Source organism: Fukomys damarensis, unplaced genomic scaffold (genome assembly GCF_012274545.1).
Source record: "Fukomys damarensis isolate Sample0158 unplaced genomic scaffold, DMR_v1.0_HiC HiC_scaffold_8, whole genome shotgun sequence".
In the NCBI taxonomy this organism is placed as follows: domain Eukaryota; kingdom Metazoa; phylum Chordata; class Mammalia; order Rodentia; family Bathyergidae; genus Fukomys; species Fukomys damarensis.
Window position 1 is genome coordinate 9399634 of NW_022900920.1, and position 16979 is coordinate 9416612.

General features: G+C 41.5%; 1 protein-coding gene across 7 annotated transcripts in view; it reads right to left on the reverse strand.

Annotated features, from left to right (window-relative positions):
• Positions 1-16979, reverse strand: part of Mgmt (O-6-methylguanine-DNA methyltransferase) — a 280232-nt gene that overhangs the window by 197706 nt on the left and 65547 nt on the right. For 6 of the 7 annotated variants that reach the window (XM_033761355.1, XM_033761354.1, XM_033761353.1 and 3 more), the window contains one exon: positions 15964-16100. In XM_033761355.1, the coding sequence (XP_033617246.1) occupies positions 15964-16088 (125 nt within the window). In that variant the 5' untranslated portion in view covers positions 16089-16100. Of the gene's footprint in view, positions 1-15963; positions 16101-16681; positions 16700-16979 lie in introns of all 7 variants that reach the window. The other variant, XM_033761357.1, reaches the window with a different exon arrangement.

The window sequence follows — 16979 nt, forward strand, 5'->3', positions numbered from 1 at the left end:
TGTGCATGGTTAAGAGGAGACATCTTGGAGGATCCAAGCTCTATGTCATTAACTTCCCCACTTTCCCTCATTAACAAGTAAAATGTTTTTACTGCTTGAAAAGTTTTAATAAATAGAAAAAAGCAGGGTGGCTGACATAGTTTTTAATGTAATATACAAAAGCTTTTAATATTTTTACATATATTAATGAAAAAGCTAGGAGCAACGCTGAAAGGTTACACACATGTGGAAAAGCAAAAATAATTACCTGCAGAGAGCGGCTCTAGGTTTAAAAAAATTTTTTTTTTAATTTTAGCTTCTGTATGATTTTAGTGGCTGTATGGAGGAGGGACAGCTGGCAGTTCTGCCCTGGAAGCCTCACCCTAGCCTCAGGGCCCAACATCCTAGGAAACCTGGCAAGGAAATCTCCATACTGCAGTCACCATGCTTCCCCATAACTGGGCAGGTGACACCAGATAGCTAAGATTTTCCATTAAGCCAAAATGATCAAATGACTCAGATACAGAGAGACACAAACTATTTGACATATTTCTCACAGTTGAAAGACACACTTACGTGATCATGCACTTAATTTGCTAAAGGCTCACTCAAATTTTACCCAGAATCAATAGTCCCAACACCTCATAAATGATGTTTTGGTTAACAATGGATCACATATGTGATAGTGATCCAAGAAGATTTTAATGGAACTAAACAATTTGTACTGCCTAGTATTTTTACTGTACCTTATCTATGTTTAGATAGACAATTATCACTGCACTACAAGTGTGTATAGTGTTCAGTACAGCAACACACACCTCCAGGTTTATAGCCTCAGAGCAGTGGGCTAGACCACAGGGCCTAGGTGTGCAAAAAGCTACATAATCTGGGTGTACACACACTGTATAATATAGGATACATCCAAGCACACTCATTAACAAAATCACCTAACAACTCATTTCTCAGAATATATCCGTCATTAAGTGACATGTGACTCTTATTATCAGTAGGTGCTACAAATAAAAGACTCACATTTCTACCTTTCCTGGTTCTTACCCCTGGTGTGAGAGCCCCCTCACCCTCACGAAGGAGGTAGAGTCTTTGCTACCTTCCTCTATTTGCATCACCTCCTCAGGGGCTGGTTGGAGCCTCTGATCTTGCTGACATTAGTAAAATGTGGTCAGGTAGGCCTGAGGGTACAGGTTTATAATTCACCTTGTCTTTCAGACTGGCCAACTGCTGGGACAAACCCTCCTCATGGTGATGGCAAAGGCCACTGCAGCCTCTCCAGCAACTCCCAGCCAAATGTCACAGGCCAGGTGACTCTGGAGAGGAAGCTCACCCAGTATGGGATCACGACTCCAGCCCTAGGTGTTCACCATCTTTATCTCTTATCTGTGTGTCCCACGGTTCAGAATCAGGCCTTCCTCTCCTAAGATTTCTCCAAATGGGTCAGTTCTCTTCATTAAAATGAGGAACTCTTTTTTTTAAACATATAATTATATGGCAGAAGTTGTTCTTGATTCAGATCCTGACTCATGATGATTACCTCACAGGTAAAGCTTGATACTCCCACTTCAAGAGCACCAGGGTGGATGACACAGTCAGGGAAACTGAGCCACTGGGGTCACTGTCATGAGCCAAGGGGTAGTAGGCTTCCAGGCAGGCAGAGCAGGCTGAAGTCATCTCTTAGGCCTTTTCTAACACAAGTAACATGCATCCCTAGAAATGTAATGGTGCTGGTCATTGGTTTTGATCACTGCATCCAATGGTGGTGTATAAATAAATACAGAGAGTAAGGAAATAGTTAAAGATGAGGATAGAGGAAAACACCTTGGAGAAATCCAGAGAGCTGTAAAATTGATATACAATGATACATGGAGCTACACAAAAATTACCAAAGGAATGAAAGTAAAGAACAACTCAGACTTCAGAATTCCCAGATTCAGAGGGGGGAATCCCATAGGGGTGGCATTCCTGGTCTACAGCTGCTCCTACAGACCCTTCCTCATCCCTCTCCTCCATGCTCCTCTGTCCTCTATCTTTGCTGTCTTGGAATTCTTCTATCTTATCTGGGAGGCTTCCTCCAAGTTGTCTCGCACAGGGTCTAACTGCATGGTAAAGAATAGTGACACAATGTAAAAAGGCAAACCATTAATCCAGCATCCTTTGAAATCTCATTAATTGAAAAACTGTGCCTAGCTACTGAACGTGCAGCTTACATACGTTCTGGTCTTTTATCTGCGGGCACTCCTTCCATATTTGTACAGAACTTCATAAACCTTCAGAATTCTTTCCCATCTAGCTTCCAAAGCTCACTGCACAGGCCGCAGCTCCCTTGCAGCTCCATGTTTCTAGTGGGAAAGGAAAGGGTCACTGTGCTACTCACGCCTGCTCTGTATCCCAGGAAAGGAAGTACCCTGAGGAGCACCTGCATTCTGAGCCAGTCTATGAATGTCTGCAAAAAGGACCCATCTTTATATATTTCTCTTAACATGGAAAAATTTAGCAAAACCTGTGTGGATATAAAGACAGAAAGAAGGTGGGAGTGAGGGGTGGACCAGGTGGGAAAGGGGAGTTCCTATGGAATAGGGTAAACATCTCACTTTGGGAAGATGAAAATAATAGAGATAGATAATGGAAAACAGTGTGAATGTATTTAATGCTACTAAACTACACACTTAAAATGGCCAAGAGAGTAAATTATATGTTTATTTTACCACAAAAAAGGGTCAGAACAGTTCTGATTACCAGGTACAGAAAGGAATCTTTTCTCCCTTCCCATCCTACTCCTGTGTGACTGCATTGTCCTGAGTGAGTAGCCATCCACTGAAATCAAAGGGCCAGGGGCTACAATCTACAGAGAGAACAACAACTTACACCTCTGCTTCTATGTGCGAGGTACACAAACTGAAAATAATTTTTATAAATAGTGTATTATACATATTTTGGTTTGGTCAAGTCAAACGATCCCCATAATGCTGAGTGGCAGGTGCCCTTACTAAGAGGCCTCTTCTCAGGCTTCGCAGTGGCGGTGATTCCTTTAAACACAACCGCAAAAGTCATACTTTACCAAAGCATTTTATCATAGACTGCTTAACCAGCAAAATTGTTCAAGTTTGCAAACACAGTGTCTTAGTTACTTTTCTCTCATTGCTGAGACAAAACACTCAACACTCAAAGTTTAAAGGGAAGAGGTTTATTTGGCTTACAGTTCCTAGGGATTTCAGTCCATAATTGGCTGGCTCCAAGGCAAGGTGGCAGAGGGACAACAGGTCATGGCAATGGAAACAGCAAAAGTAACAAGGGGCCTTAACAGTCTTTTGGTCCCTTTTATCTTATTCAGCCTATTCAGGACAGGTAGCACTCACACCCTTAATTCTAGTGCTGTGGGGCCTAGTCCCACCATGAGTGAATCACACAATCCAGATTTAGCCACCTCTGAGAAAGCCTGAGGCTTTGGAGGGACATCCAAACACAAGCTACAACACACAGGCAGTAACTTTTCATGCAAACTAATTTCTTCAGAAATAACTTGTCAAAAAGAGAAAAAAAACTGTTCATATATCATATACTAAAGTAATTTTAAGATTTTATAATAACAGATGAAGATGGGGACCCATCTTGAGAATTTTGTTGCTTATATTTTAAATTCAGGAACTTTATAAATCCCAAACACCCTTCTGGCCCTCAGATATTAAGGCTAAAGATATAACTATGAAGATATTTGTCAACTTCTTCTCTAGAAGGCAATTCACTGCTGAAGGCATTATGTCTATGGCAGATGGACCTTTAGGTAATAAAAATCTGGGAGCTCTTGAAAACTCAGATGTAAAAAAAACAGAGGATATCTCATGATTAATTATCTCTTTAACAAGAGATTCCAGGAGGTAGCCTGATAAAGTTGGAAAAGAAAGGCTGTAGAATTGAAGAATAAATTAATTTAATGGATAAACAAGTCTGAGGGAGAAACCCTGTCCTTATTCTAATGCAGTTTATCTGTCAGAAGGAAGCAGCATGGCAATAAAGAGACAGAAGTTGCAATGATGTTAACATACTGAAAAGATAAAAGCATTCATTTCTTTCCCTCAACATATTTACTGAACTGAATAAATGAATAAATTCTGATAAAAATCAGCTAGCCATGGTTCACTGTGTTAATTATAGTGGTAACTGCACCACAACGGGGCAACCTATAGTGCCCTGAGGTCAGGCCCCTCTGTTCTGTGCTTCCACATCTACTTCTGGCTTCACTTCTACAGGATATCTGGTACCTGGAGCCAGAAGACTCAGCCAGCTCCACTAAAGCTCTGTGCCTCTTCCTGCCTGACAATTGCCATCCTGTCTCCCAGGAGCACAACAAGCAGGGCACCGTGATCTCCAGCATGACTGGCTTCCCTCCCACACCCACCACAGCTTAATGGCAGTGTCTCCTCTAATTCTTCCTGTATGTCACCACTACTCACACCTCTCGCCAACAGATGTGAGAAACCTGAGTGAATGCTGGCTTGGAGAAACCCTTAGACAACTGGGAATGCCCAGATGTCATCCAGAGGAACCACTGTCCTCACACAGAACAGAAACTGTCCAATTAAACTCAGCAGCTCAACCTGGAATATACATAATGACCAAGAAGTGATTTGCCACCTGGGGGTGAGCCCTCACCAGAGAACTTCTTCCAGGACAGAAGGGGCCCAGCAATCTCTAGGCATAGTCCCTGGCACAACACTCAAAGAGCTGGGCTTTGGTGTCTTCATCTGACAAGTAGAGCTGATCTTGATGCTGCCATGGTCCCTCACAGTTCTGACCATCTAATGGTTTAGGGGGCCCTAAGTACCCTTCAGAGATACACTTGGAATGTACTGCCATCTGTGAGTGAGCACCCTCATCACGTTCCTGACCCACTCACATTACTATTTTGTGTAAACAAAAGACACTGTTCTTTCAAGAAACGGCTGGCACCTGCATAGGAAGTGATGAAAGAGACCCCCAGGGGACAGCAGGAAGGTGAATCTGTGAGCAGACTGGGGCAGAAGTCATGGAACCTCAACAGCCAAAGAGGTATTAGCTTCCTCAAAGTCCTTTCCACCCAAAGGTACCAGTAGGCCCGCACATCAGACCCCAATCTCTCACCTCCCAGGCACCACACTCATTTGTGTTCATGTCCAATCTCTTCCTCAAAGCCTGACATGAGTCGAGCTCCCCTCCCCATGCACCAGCCCAGCACCTACACCACAGGGTGCTCCGAACCACTGCTGGTATGGACAGTGTCATGGTACGAAATATTATTCTCAATAAGATTTTTGTTTACCTAGGGAAGAATTAAACACACCAAAGACTTTGAAGGAAATAAGTGGCCCAGTTCTTTTTAATAAAAGCAGTGCTTGGTTACACAATAACTCTTCTGAACAGAATCAGTGAACTGGATGAAATAAAGATCAGAAAGCTCAGTATTTTTCCAGATGATTTTTACAAAGGAAAAACCACTATTTGGAGGAGGTTACTTTTCAAGTATGTAATAATTCAGAAGAATGAAAAACAATGTCTTCTTCCTCAGGAGAAGTACATACTTTTTTAGTGGACAGGATATGAAAGTAGCAGACCAAGCATTCCTAGAAAATGCTAATATATGTATGTATATGCTTTTATAGACACCATCTACATGGAACATACTTGCAATGGAAAAATAAAGTAAATAATCAGCACAACTCAAATTTGTATTTTCCTATTGTAATGGGCTCTCTTAAAAAACACATTTCTGAGTCTTAACTCTGGTACCAAAAACAAACAAACAAACAAAAAAACCCCACAACCAAACACATTTCTCCTCATAGCTGCATCCTTCTAGATTTGTCTATATTCCACACTTAGCTGGTGGAAAACTTTGGGCCAAATGTGCACAGTCCACACACAAGAACTTCCCTCTGGAGGACCCATACCAGTGCATGGGTGGGGAGATGAAGAACTTCCAAAGGGACAAAACAACTCTCAGAGCTGTGGTCTCAGCCTCATCACTGCCCAGTCCACCTGACCAGCACAGCAGACTCTGAAGATGTCTTGCAGATGGAGTCGAAGGCTACTCCATCACTTGAGGGTTAAGATGCTGCTGAATCAGAGGCCACAAACACTCCCAGGGTCACAAAGAGGGAGCTGCAGAGTGAGGGCATCATCTAAATGCTCCACCCATGCTGGGCAAAGAGGGAAGGAAGGACAACTTTCTGGAAGAAGGTACAGGAGAAACAGATTTGAAGTAATAACATAGAGTCCATCAGGAACACTCTCAGCAAGAAAACTATAATCCTCCACACTCAGAATGAGTCTATACTCTGTCAGCAGGTGCTGAAAGTTAAGCTAAGTATCAGCTGGGAAGGGCCATGTTCTTCCATAGAACTGTTCTGCACCTGCACGTAAGCTGAGTTATGCAGTACACACACCCACTGATCCACAAAACACACGTGCAGAGTGTGCGGTGGGCAGGAAAGAATAAGGGTGCCTCGCGGGACTGTTCAAGGATAGGTGTACACTGCAATTCTTGGAGACATTTGGTCAAAACAGAGGAGACCTGATAGGAGGATCCCTGAGGCAAGCCCTCCCCTCTCAAGGGCCTTGAGTCATGATTAACATTTCAGTTCTACTTAGAAAATGTAGCCCAGTCTAGGTGACTGAAGTAGGGCTTGGGAGGAGAAGACAGAATTCTCAAACACAATGAATTATACTTAAGGGAAGACACATTCTCCTTCCTGACCCTCCAGTCCTAGCCAGTGGACAGTGTGGGCTGCATTCTTATAAGGATACCACCACAGGTCATTATAGGTGAGGCCCATCCCGGTTGTGTTTGATTTGGTATTGCATGGAAATTAAACCATTTCCACTTCAGATCTATGGCCAGCAAATACCACTTAGCTGACACTCTAAAGCCAAAGTCAAAAAACATTAAAAATAAAAAAAAAATAAATCCAAAGTCAAAGCAGCAAAAACAGTCAGGTAGAGCATGCTGGTCTCAAATGTGCCACGGAAACCTTGTCTTCAGGGCTTGAAGAAAACTTGAAGTCAACATTATACATCCCACAGTCCCCTGAGGGAGATGATATCCCAAAGCAATCTCTCATGATACATACCCACCTCTCCCCTCTGCTGGCCTCTGGGACTCTACTCTTGCCCTATTCTCTTCTCTCATCTACTTTTTTCTATTTTTCTTCAAGCCCCTCTGAGGCCTGCTCTTTAAACTATCCTTTCATAGCCTTCTTGGATTCTCCTGGTATCCTCTGCTTGCTTCTTCCCCAGTCCTAGTAGAGCAACACACTTTGTTAGTTGTCCAAGCCTAGGCCTACATCCTCTTAAACATGCCCTCCTCTTCCATGGCCCTCAGGCCAGTCAGCTGCCAGAGCTGCTGGGTCTACTGTCAAATAATATCAAATCTCATTTGGTTCCACTCATTTCTACTGCTTGAGCTCTAGGCTCAGGTCTGCACCATGTCCCATCTTGATGAATTCAACAATCTCCACAACCATGTGACAAGCCACCTCACAGTCCCCCAACACCTAACTCCTGAGAGGCTCTTGGCCTCCCTCTAGGTTGGGCTGCATATTCCATCTGTATTATCGCCTGCACCCAGCTCCACATTGTCACACAGTCTGTGACACATGGCAGGGCACTCAAATATTTAGAAAATGGTGAATAAATGACGACTCTAGCTGAATCCTAAATTTATTCACCAAAATTTTTATGACAAAAAGATACACATCTGTCACTTGATAGAGCAACTAGTAATAAGAATTCTAGATGAATCTGCCTGCCACAAGACAACGCTTCAGTTCAATTCAAAAATTAAACTCATTTAACCTTCAACTCAACTTAAATTCAAACTGATTGCATGCAAGAGCTATCCTTACATTAGTATCAAGGAGCTGATCTAATTACTGATCCAGTGTTAAAGGAAATAAATGTTACAAACCAAGCATATTTTGAGAGTTTGGAGATTAAACAATATTAACATTTTCAAAACCAAAACCAAAACTTATTCACTAGGCATAGACAGTTTAAATATCAGATATTAGATATATGAACAATAAAAAAGCATTCTAGAAAACAAATCCCAGGAAAAACATTAAGTCATCCATACCACAAAGCTGTGCTTTATAGGGGAAGAGGGACATAGACTCAGGAGGTGCCACCATGGCTCAGAAGAGGGTATCTAGAGACACAGAAATGTGGCTGAGTCCCCTTTACTGCTCAGGTTTAGCTTTTTCCTACAGAATAAGCACACTGCCATCTGACAAGCTTTGTGTGTGCTGTGGTTTTACAGTGACATACACAGATAAGTGGGCAAGCACGTTCACAAGGACAAATTGCTGTACCTCTTTTGTTCACACAACAGTAAGCCTAGGGCCTGAGTTTCCAAACTGGACATTCTCTTTGCCAGCTGTCAGCACTCAAGTACCCAGCACAGCACTGCCTGGCGCTCCCGGTGGCTCATTAACAGTTGGTTAGAGGGGTATGGAGCAGATCTTCATCAGGGGAAGAAAGTCAGATCCACACAACAGTCAGACGTAAAACTCAAGTAAAGTAGAGGGAATATTCGCTTCATTCCCAGAACTTTATCCTGAGACCAACACCAGCCTTTCTTCATGCCACTTCCATTTCTAAGGATAAAATAATACTGCTACTACTAACTTTACGGCAGTGTACCAACGATACAGTGCTGTGACAGATACCTCCTAGATGGGGCTGGTACTGCCCAGGAGATGCCTGTCCCCACCAAGCCCCATCTCCCTGGTGTCTGCAGCCCCCCACAGCTCTAGGAGGAAACAAACATAGCTCCAAGATGTTACAATACTGTATGAGCATCAATGCCACACTGTTTTTCTTTGACGGATTTATTTAACTTCATTTCCCATACAATTTGAACAAGTCTATTAAGAAATTTTTTAAGCCCACAGATAATTCGAAGCAGAAAATCAGATGAAGTGACTGTGAGAGGAGGCAAAGAGAGATAGGCAGTGACACGGGTGAGGTGGAGCAACTACGGGCCACACCCAATGCGGCAGACACCAAACAGGAAGGCTCACTTGTTTGGATGGCTGTGATCATGCCATCGACTCTAGGCCTGTTCTAAATGCACACAATGAGAAAGAACCAATACTAGAAGGCCACCAATGTCACTGGGGTAGGCACTGTTGTCTTGGTTAATTCCATCAGAAATGGCCATTACATGGTTACAAACATGCACTGGCTACACATTACCAATCCCCACAAGCCTTGGCACAACACTGGATCCTTCTCTTAGGGTGAAAGCTGCTGCTGTGACAGAATATGGAGAGAGATATGCATTTTAGCCAGGACATGATATCCCATAACCTGCAGGCAAACGCAGGGGCTGGCTACCATGACTTGCAGTAGAACTGGCACATGATGATCCATCCACCTGACGATTTTTTTCTGTAGTTCACCAAGTATCGCATAGCATAAGCCCTAATTAGGGCTGGACTGCGCCAACTTCCATGTGTCCTCCTCATGATAAAAGGGAAAGGCTTTCTATGGCAAGGAGACAGGCACCTCCCGGGAAAGCTGCCATCCTTCCAATGTAGAAGCAGACAGCAGTGAAGTCCAACGCCTTCGAAAGAAGGCTTACTGTTAAGTGCAAGGGATTTAAGGATTTTTATTCCAACATGCCTCAAAGGCAAAAACATTCACCTTTCCCTGTTTGAAGCTCAGCAATTTACCTCTGTTACCCTAAAGTGCACTTAACGCTTCCAATGTTGGAAACTTAAAAAAAAAAAATACTGGGCTGACAGTTGGTTCGTATTCTGGACCCACACATTTGTAGCTGTCATTCAACTATCCTCTTCCTCTTTCCAAGAGGATCCTGGCAGCCTCAGAATTAAATGAACCGGCTTGCTTCTGACTCATGGACACAGGCATGCAAGTCTGCCAATCCTGCCTCCAAAACAGCCATAAAGTTGACAGAACTAAAACTTTTAGGCTATCTCTTTTTTTTTATCTGAGATAGGTCCAGAATATAAAGACTCTGCATTCCATTGACACATTCCATCATCCTCTATCCCAACCTCAGATAAGGACTGAGCCAATGAAACATGCTCTAAAGAAACTAGGGAGTAGGGGACAGACAAGTCAGGAGGATAAAAGCTGTGAAGGCATGCATGGTTTTCATTTTCAAGATCAAAAGCCATACAACTTCACAATTGATGCCCCACATCCTTCAGTGGCTATGCAGCACTATCCTGAGATGCAGGAGTCAATTCTCTGGGGCCTAGAATTCCTACTACTGCAGAAAAGATTTTTATCTATATCTCATCTGCATAACATGACTGCCCAGGAGCACGGCAAAGCACCATCTTAAGGCTGAAAGAGCTGGGTATGCAGGACCACAGTCTTCTCACCATAAATTCAAGTGAAAGTAGATCATGTTCTTTCTTTTTTTTTTTTGGTACCTGGGATTGAACTTGGGACCTTGTGTTTGTGAGGCAGGCAGCGGCACCACTGAGCTAAATCCCTGGCCCACGTTTTTTTCTTTTCTTCTTTTACCGGACTGAGGCCTAGAGTGGCTGCCCCAGCAAGGCAGGCCTCACATGCAACCCTGCCTGCATTCCCTAGGATCCTTTTGGCACAGGAATGAGGGATCCCTCACAAAAATCAGTGGAACAGAGAATAAACACCGGGCTTCCTCTCTAATCTTCAAGCCATCAACCTGAAAGACAAAGGCACAGTCCATTGCTAAAGGACACAGCGCTGTAAGTGTTCACCATAGAGTAAAATGGATTCACAGTTTGTGTTATTGAGAACATAAGTCACACAAGAATAACTCCCTATCCTCTACTGAGAATTTAACCCTCTCAGTCAAACAAAAAGCACAATCCTTCACTGTGGCAGGCTTCACAGATCAGGAATAGAGCCAGGTGCCAGAGCAGATAGCCCCAGCTTATAGGAGCCCTTGGCTCCTTTTAAAGCCCAGACAGTTCCTGCAAAGCTAAGGAGAGCTGGCAAAGTCTTCCTCATAGAAATGTATTTATTTTACTCCAGAGACCTCCTTAAGGAGTACTCTATAAGTAATATAATTACATTTTAAAGTATAAACAACACAAACCAATATTTCAAGCTACCGAAGCAAGATAGTTGAACTTGCTGCAGGTAAGAAACCTGCAAAGCTACCCTCAGATGGGATTTTGGCTAGGGTGTGTCCTTGAGAAGTTTCTTTCCTCCTTGTCAGATCAATTGTAAGAAAGTTCTGCAAGTATCTGTATTAAATTTCTCAATCTGTCTTTCTGACCAAGTTTATGAATTTCTCAGTAAGGTTTCAAGTCAGTGGATCTTAAGGAGCCATTTCAGCTAAAACTCATCAGGCTGCCCTGCAGAGAGTTCTCTAGGTAGAAGAGCACACAGTAGTCACATGCCAGCCTAGGGCGCTCATAATTCTCAAAGTCCAACTTCATTACTTAACACACATGAAGGAAAGAAGCAAATGCATGCAGAAAGCATTAAAAACTATTGCTGAAAGTGAAGTATCCAAAGTGATTTCATGAGCCTTGCTTTCCTTCTGAAGATCTCAAGGCGTCTTCATCTTGGAACATGACAATGGCTTTGGCACATGTGCAGAACAAAAGATGACAGCACATCTGATGGCATCTGATGAGTCTCTTCCCAGGAATAGCATGAGGCCATGCAGGGGTGGCCTCATCCTTAAAAGAGCCAAGCCTTTGGAACAGGAGACCCTGTGTGGCCAGCTGAGCCCTTGGAGGAGAGGAAGGCCTTATCTGAATGCATCTACCGAGCCTCTGCACCAGAGCTGGCCAGGGCACGATACAGAATGGCAGATGTTCATCATTAATGAATCATTGCCACAAGAAGACCAAGTAAGTCCTATAAAGTAGGAAACAGCCAAAGTTTTTAGGACACAAACAATTTTACAGTTCATATTTTGGTTAGGTTACATAATTTGTATCAGTACTGTACCTGTATATTTTTATTAAAAGGTTTGTATGAGAAAAATGAAAAAAAAATCTTTGATACATGAAAGATGAGCCACATGCAATTCCCTCCAGCACCCAAGACCCAACAGTTCATCTGCTATTCCTTTTCTATGGCCCTGGCTCATACTTACATTACAATCTATTTTTTCACATCAAACACTGAAGACAACTTTATGGAACTCTAAACAAGCATCAAAATAACATTAGGAAAATAAACATATGTATCACAAACTTTCTCATTACATGTTAGACACTGTGGGGTAAAGGAATGAGTTAAAACTCAGTAAGCAGAGGCAGATAACATGGGGGTAGAGGAGGTCAGTCCAGCTCCTACGAAGCCCACAGGCTCTTGTATATGGCAGTCATTAGTGGCAATGTGATGTGGGGAGGAATTTACAAAACTAAAACCATTTACAGTACCACTTTCTAAACTGATGGTGATGTTTTAGGAATAAAAAGGTCATTCATTAATGCAACCTACAGAAAACAGAAAACAGTAGTCAATGCATGAAGCCATATACACAGGTAAATGAAATACTTACAATGTGAGAACAGGAATTAGACATGTACAGAAGTGCAAAGGGAATTTTAGTGGTCAAGCTGAAATTCATCTTCTGAAGAAAGTAACAAGGCTTTGGAGGAAATAAAAACGATTCCCGGATTCAAGAATCACACAGAAGGGTAACAGTAGGATCCTCTGCTCAAGACCCCTGTGGCATAAGAGGCTCCTGCAAAGCATCCCTGCACTGCCAGGATCACTGCTCTTATGGTTTGGGCTATTATTAAGTAAAATAAGTGTTACCTGAACACAGGCTGTGAAAACTGTGACAGTGAATCTGAAAATGGACATGGCTATGAGGTGATGAATAGGCAGTGTGGATATGCTGGGCAGAGGGATAATATGTATCTCTGTGGGATGGGCCAAGATTTCATCTTACAACACCAAATGCCATGCATCTCACAGCTAATTAAGTGCTTCTTTCTGTAATTTTCCATTTAATATTTTTGGACCCCAGCTGAATAAACAGCAGAAAGTAAAATCATGGGGGAAGGGGGCTGCTCTCAAGAATAAAGTATTTAAAAATCAGTTTTACCAAACACATGCAATGTCTCTGTGCTGGAAATTACAGGACACTGCTGAGGAAAATAAAAGAGAACTCACAACCATATACATAAATCATTATCACAAATTAAGAAACTCAATATCGAGATGTCAACCTCCCAAAACTGACACACAGATCTCCCCATCAAAATCCTAACAGGAATCTCCACAAAATTTGACAACTTAATTCAAAGTAATGAGAAACTTAGTGACCTAGAAGCCCAAACAACCTTTTTAAATGGCAGTTAAAGGGCCAACCCAACCTACTTGATGTCAAGATTACCTTGAAGCTATGTAGCCACATCAGCATGGAGCTGGTACAAAACAAGACCAGCTGAACCACACAGGGCTCCCAGGACAAGACCTGACACAGGGTCTTCTGTCAAAAACATCAAGTGAGTCAATGAAGAAAGCAAAGTTTTGGGTTCACCACCCCCAACAAATGCTAAACCGAATAACAATATGGAAAAAAAAACTGTGCCTCATTAAGGGGTAATTCAAAATTGGTCACATATCTAAACATAAAAAACTAAAAAGATAAAGTTCTTAAAAGAAACTGTAGGAAAATATATTGGTGATATCACAGTAAATATTTCTTAGAGAAGACAAAAACTTGCGCAAAGTCAAGATAAAAACTGATAAGTTGACTTCCTTAAAACTGAAACGCTCATCAAAAGACACTATTACCGAAACAAAAATTCAAGCAACCGTGAAAAAAATTGGTTCATGTTTCTGGCAAAGGACATGTATTCAAATCCACCAACCAATAACAAGGGAAACTTAAGCAAATCAGATAGAAATGGGCAAAAGATTTGAAAGTGAAGATTAGAAGCCTCAACAAGTTAATGTTTCATACTCACCTAAAGGATTACAATTTTAAAACCTGACAATACCAAGTACTGGCAATGAAAACTTTCACACATTACAGGTAAAATGACAGAACTTTGGGGAAAGTTGTGGCAAATTCTTTATCAAGTGAAATAAATAATCATCAGTAATTCCCCACATTGGCATTTATTCAACATAAATGAAAAGGAATGTCTACAACACGGTTTCACCCCAAAGAGTTTTGACCAAGAGCCCACAGACAGGATTGACTTAAAGGCACACGAGGGAAGTTTCTGGGCTGTTCTAGATCTAAGCAGGGGTCTCAGTCTGGAGAACAGAGAGGAAAGCTGGGAGACCACTGAGTTACCCAAAGTTCTCAAGACTCCAGCCTCTAGAGTAGTGATAGCAAATCCTTTAGAGACTGAGTGCCCAGTACTTGCTTCGGCAGTACATACACTAAAATAGAGACTGAGTGCCCAAACTGCAATCCCAAACCCACGCATTGATTGTAACGTGCCAACACTGCAATTAAACCTGAATACTGAGGCTTTAGCCTAGAAAAATACAACTCATATATTAACATTTTTTGCCTTAAAAAAATACACATGCCATAGTTTTGCTTTCACTACCAGAACACCTTCCTGACAGATGTCACCTGCATCTTATTTAGGTTATTATTTGGTAGTTGCTTTCACAACTGAATCTGATTCTAACTTCAGACAATTCACAAACTAAGAACTCAAAATTAAGCCTCTTCATTCCATTTTTATATGATCCATAATGGGCAATAAACCAAATATCTTATAATGCAAACTTTTTAGGGGTTTCCCCCCCAATTTGCTGTAAGGAGTACCTTTACTTTTTCACCAAAAGAAAAAACCTCACACGTAATTTCTATGATTTATTGTGCAACTGAACATGCTAAGAGACAAAATGACATTTTTCCCTACAAATTATTTGGTGCCTGTGATTTTCTGAACACCACAACCAGATGGTTCTCGTAGAAACTGAGAAGAGAGTATTCATACAGTTCAAAGGTTTGCTTATTTTTTAGTCTCAAAAAAGACTATATTGATTGTAACATGCAGCTCTACAGGAAAAGCCCTGACAGTGGAGGGGAATGCTGATATTTATTGCTGCACTTGTGCTCATTATGGCTGTCTCTGACAGGGGTCCATTAAAATCAATTTTTATGTTTCTTATGTATTTTCTTTATCTAATGTTCTTGGCATTGTGTTTATTAGCCAGTTAAGAAAAACACCAACTATAGGAGTGGGTGTTTTTTTTTTCCTTCTGTCAGAAATAACTAGAACTGCAATTTTAATACAACTGCTCACAATCAATGAATGGAGGAAATTAAATGTTACATTTCAGAACAAAACATTAAGAAGTGCTTTAAATTTTTTATGTTTTTACAATTAGAGAAATATCGTCAGGATCATGCAAAAAGAGAAAAACATATCCTCTTGCAAAGAAACAGCAATATTCTCAGTGGCCCTGGAAAGAACTCTGGGGCTTTTCTCCTGGCAGTTGTGCTCACAACACGCATACCCACAGCTCCACACGCCACCAGGAAAGCCACAGAGCTCCTCACAAGCAATTCCAGAACATCCATGCAAGCCTCGTCTAACAGCTCCTGACAGACCGAAGATGGAGCTTGATTTTTTTAAGATCCAGATTGGGCACACACCTCCTGATTACCAAATTTCCAGAGACATTCCCCTACTACGTCACCTGGAGTCAGGAATCAAAGTGCTCAAAGCTCATAATCAATCAACTCCTCTGTAGAAGTGCAGATAAATCAAATGTCTCAGAGCTACTAATCAAAACCTATATCCGTGTGGTTAATCAGAGATGGAGGATTCCCTGGCAGAACATGGCGGCTGATAATGAGAGGACAATCGGAGTAGACCATGTTCAGAGACACTAATATTTGTGGTTGGTAGTGTCAGGGTCTGCTTTACTCTGCAATCAATGGAAAACAAGCAGAAATCACATTTACTGCATTTCCTTCCCATGCTTTTAGCCCATGCCTCACAGGCAGTCAGTAGTGGTGCTCACACTTACTCAGTGCTAGAGGACTTCTGGCTGAGCAGCCTTATCCCGTGCAGTCCTTGCTCACAGCCAGATATTTCTATTTTCCCCAAAGGGCTGTCCAGCGTTTTGTATTTCATCTCACAGGTCTTTCCCATCCTGCCAAGGACCTAGATAAAAACAATTTTTAAATTAAGAAAGTGCACATAGAAGCATTTGGTCATGTAGAAAGCATAACAGAAGATATGTTCCAAAGCTTTTCCATCATTGTGGGAATTTAATCATACGTCACTTTTACAATATAATTACTTTAAGACAAATTTACCACAATTACCTAGAGCAGCTAACCAATAGCATACTCGTTTTTCATTTCCTTAAATTACTATATCCCTATCCTTACCCATTTGCAACCAATGCATAGCTGGTGAAAGCTGAGTTGGCATGAGGTGCTCTTAAGTAGTACCTAAAACTAATCTGACTTTCTTTAATAAGATGATTACCAGATGATGAAAACTGAAGGCAAACTGTTCTGTATTTTGAATACAGTACAGTAAAACCTTGGTTTACAAGCGTAATTCATTCTGGAAATATTCTTGGAATACAAAGCATTTGTATATCAAAGTGAATTTTCCCATAAGAAATAATGGAAACTCAGATTCATTCTGCAACCCCAAAATATTCATTTAAAATTACAATACTATAATACAAAGACTTAAAATATAAAATATAAAGAAAAACAACCTGCACTTACCTTTGAAAAGCAGCATGGCTGGTGTGAGGGAAGATAAGAGAGAGGAAGGTTGTTATGTAGGACAACTTTCACTATCATTTACAGAATCACTGCTATCTATTGGCTCAATGGAATATTTTTTCTTTTCATGCAACTTTAACAAGGACCCTATCTAATGACACTTGCTTTTGCTTGCTTTTGAAGATTTCATGAAAATGAGACATTACACTATTGTTAAACAGAGTCATTTCATTGCTCCCACTGCTACAGCCTTATTTGGGTAGTGCTTTTCTAAAAAAAAAAAAAAAAAAAAAAAAAA